Source organism: Aedes albopictus, chromosome 2, assembly GCF_035046485.1.
Source record: "Aedes albopictus strain Foshan chromosome 2, AalbF5, whole genome shotgun sequence".
NCBI lineage: Eukaryota > Metazoa > Arthropoda > Insecta > Diptera > Culicidae > Aedes > Aedes albopictus.
The window spans coordinates 154,718,466-154,721,559 of record NC_085137.1 but is presented as its reverse complement, the minus strand read 5'-3'; the positions used below and the strand labels follow the sequence as shown (position 1 = coordinate 154,721,559).

General features: G+C 44.7%; 1 protein-coding gene across 1 annotated transcript; it reads left to right on the top strand.

Moving 5' to 3' along the window:
- Positions 1–1,148: 1,148 nt before the first annotated feature.
- On the top strand, positions 1,149–1,996 carry LOC109424208 (histidine-rich protein PFHRP-II-like). Its single transcript, XM_062847820.1, has 2 exons — positions 1,149–1,451; positions 1,554–1,996. The coding sequence occupies exons 1-2, from the start codon at positions 1,292–1,294 to the stop codon at positions 1,994–1,996; spliced, it is 603 nt and encodes a 200-aa protein (XP_062703804.1). The 5' UTR covers positions 1,149–1,291.
- Positions 1,997–3,094: the final 1,098 nt, after the last annotated feature.

Genomic DNA, 3,094 nt, shown 5'->3' with positions numbered 1-3,094 from the left:
ATTTTTTGTAAGATCTAACCAGCGAGCTATTCGTTTGATCTTGGAATATCAAATTTTGATATTGTTCAAATTTTCAGCTCAATCGCGCATACGAGAACAAAGTTACAGCATGCCAAAGTTGATCATTTTGTATGGAAAACGGATTTTACTGCTATTTTTATGAACACAGCTGTATATCTGGGGAACGAAATGCAGCATAAAGCTGAAATTTGGACATTTTATCGAGTCAACCTTGATGAGAAATCAGTAAAAATTTAAGCTTTGTAGAGCATTCCGTTCATTATATTTATATTCAACAAGCTTCTGAACCTGACTCTGGATAATCGATTCCGACCTGTAGTTCCTCCCAGGATTTCCCTTAGAAGCTTTCAGAGTTTCCCCTTGAATTTCCTTTTGAGTGACATTCCAGGGCCACTACTGGAAGAAATCTTCTCAGGGAATCCCCGGGAGAAACTCTGAGAGAAATGTCAGATGAAACTTCAAAAAAATGTCCCGCGAAACCTTTAGGAAACATCCCAACAGAAACTTCTGTTGAAACCCAAGGAGAAACTCCAGAGAAAATACAGGAGGTACTCCTGCAGGAGTAGTTCTAGTAGACACCCCAGAGAAGATCTACTGAGGAAATTCCATGAGGAACACCATAAGGAATAGCTGAAAATCTTTAAGAGAAATTGTTTGTTTAATTTGAAGGTTCCAATTTTAATTGTCTTCCAGAAACGTTTAAGATATCGCAGAACACCTTTTAGTGATCTGATAGAGAGAACACAAGATAATTGACCACACATTATTCAATAAATGGAAAAAAAATGTAAATGGACTTTGCACAAAAAAAAACATAATATTCACAACATGTCAAATGTCAACAAGCTTAACTGTGACACATCATTGAGAAATTCCGAACCAATAACATTTTCTTTTGAGAAGTATTTCATTGAGGAGTATTTGTATTGTGAATGCATAGACACTTTGTTGCATCGAAAATTGTTAAACATTGGAACTCAAGCGCGCACTTCATTCACCTTTGAAACATTTCAAGCTAGTCCACGCCAAGTAGCACAACATTCCCAGTGAACGCGGAAGCCAAACAGGAAATACGCACTTGGCAAACCTCCTCACAGTGCGCACAAACTTTGATTGTTGATACCGCCCAAAAAGTGAAACTCAATCAACAAGTCAAAAATGACGGAGCAGTTTTAGCTCATCATGCCATATAAAATACGCCTAGTAGACTCAGTTGACTCAGCAGTACGTTATTGATAGTGTCGATCAGTGTCACGCGTTCGAACGTAAAATGGCAAAATTCGAGTGTTTGTTTGTGTTGGCAGCCGTTTTGGCTGTTGGACTGGTTGGAGCCGCTCCTTCACCTCCAGATCACGGTCACAAGGCTCCGGAACCAGCGCACGCACCGAAACCGGCAGAACATGCCCATGCAGCCCCAAGCCACGGCGATGGTCACATGAAACCTGCTCCAGCACCTGCTCATCATGCTGCCCCAGCCCCAATGCACCACGCCCCTGGACATGATGCCAAACCAGCTCCTGCTCCCGCACCAGCCCATGGAGCCCACAAGCACCCGGTTCCAGCACCACTGAAGTACCCTCACCACAAGCCTGCTGAACATGGTCACGCTGCTCCTGCGCACCACGCCGCACCTGCTCATCACGCGGCACCTGCTCATCATGCTGCTCCTGCGCACCATGGATACGTCGCCCCGGCCATGCATAAGGCCCCGGCTGCCCACGGCCATCACGCTCCCGCAGCGCCAGCCCACAAGGGACATGTTGCCCACGGACGGTCTTACGGTCACCACGGTTACCACGCCGAACCAGTGGCCCATGGATATCACGCCGGTCACGATGTCGTCCACCACGCCTACGCCGTGAAAGCACCCCACGTCAAGTGCGGAGCCAACCTGTTGGTAGGATGCGCCCCAGAAGTTGCCCATGTGCCATGTGTCCCACATAAACCCGCGTACGAGCACAAACCCCACTACTGAGATTCCTTTGTAAAATTGTTTGCCAAATAAATTTGTTATGTGTTTTCGAAAAATGTTTCCAATATCCATCAAGTCTCAAAAAGAACGCTTCCCACATTAATCGATTGGACACCATGCTTAAACGGCTGAAAACGCTTTCGCTTCCGAGTTCCGCTTCGCTTCGCTAACCAGATCAAAACGGTCCATTGACTAATCCGTCTCGTAAAACCAGGACTGACTTTACCCCTTCCCTGACCGTCCATCCGCCTCAAATCATCCGAGCACTTTTCCTAATTGATACACCCTTCAAGCTCAACTTTCCGGCTAACCCAAAGCCGGAAAGAAAGTACGCGTCTGACTGACTGCTACATAAAACTCTTGCCTGGAAGCCGCTGCATGTGCTTTCCATCTTGTGCCAGCTCACCGCCACCACCACCACCGCCGTTTCAAAACCTTTCGGAAAAAGCACTTTTCAGACTCGGCTGCCAGTCGGCGGCCCGGGCCCAGCCAAGTACGGAGCGGAACTTTGCTTTAATGCTTTTGCGGGCGAGCGGGGTGAAATGTTCTCCCAAAGAGAAGACTGTATTACAACAACGAATGGGACCAATGGCACAGCATTTAGGCTCGGTAAGGTCTTTATTTGCGGAAGTATCAAATGTCCCTTAACCCTTTGAAGCCAGATTTTTTCCAATCATTATTATACACTTTTTTTTTCTACGTTTTTCTGTATTTTTGGTGGTCAAAAGCATAAACACGGTAGAATTTTATGCAGAATATTTTTTTCTGGATATCCTAGGTCATCCAAATTATTCTTGAGATTAGATCCTAAAGTCTACGGGTGTAACGATACATTCTTTCATTATACAAAGCTACGATTTGTAATCTATCATGTCCAGTAAGTCTTCTGAAAGGTTATTGGACAATATCAGATCAGTCGAGATATCCTAGGTCATCCAAACTGTTCTTGAGTTATGATCCTAAAGTCTTACACCGGTTGCTTCTTTCATTATACAAAGTTACGACTTGTAATCTATTATGTCCAATAAGCCTTCTGAAAGTTCAATAGACAGTATCAGATCAATAGGGATATCCTAGGTCATCCAAACTGTTCTTGAGTTT

Excerpts from the sequence above, each read along its gene's own strand:
- LOC109424208 (XM_062847820.1), top strand. The coding sequence starts at position 1,292 with ATGGCAAAATTCGAGTGTTTGTTTGTGTTGGCAGCCGTTTTGGCTGTT. Across the intron at positions 1,452-1,553 it reads AGCCCCAAGCCACGGCGATG|CCCATGGAGCCCACAAGCAC; the intron begins GTCACATGAAAC and ends CTCCCGCACCAG.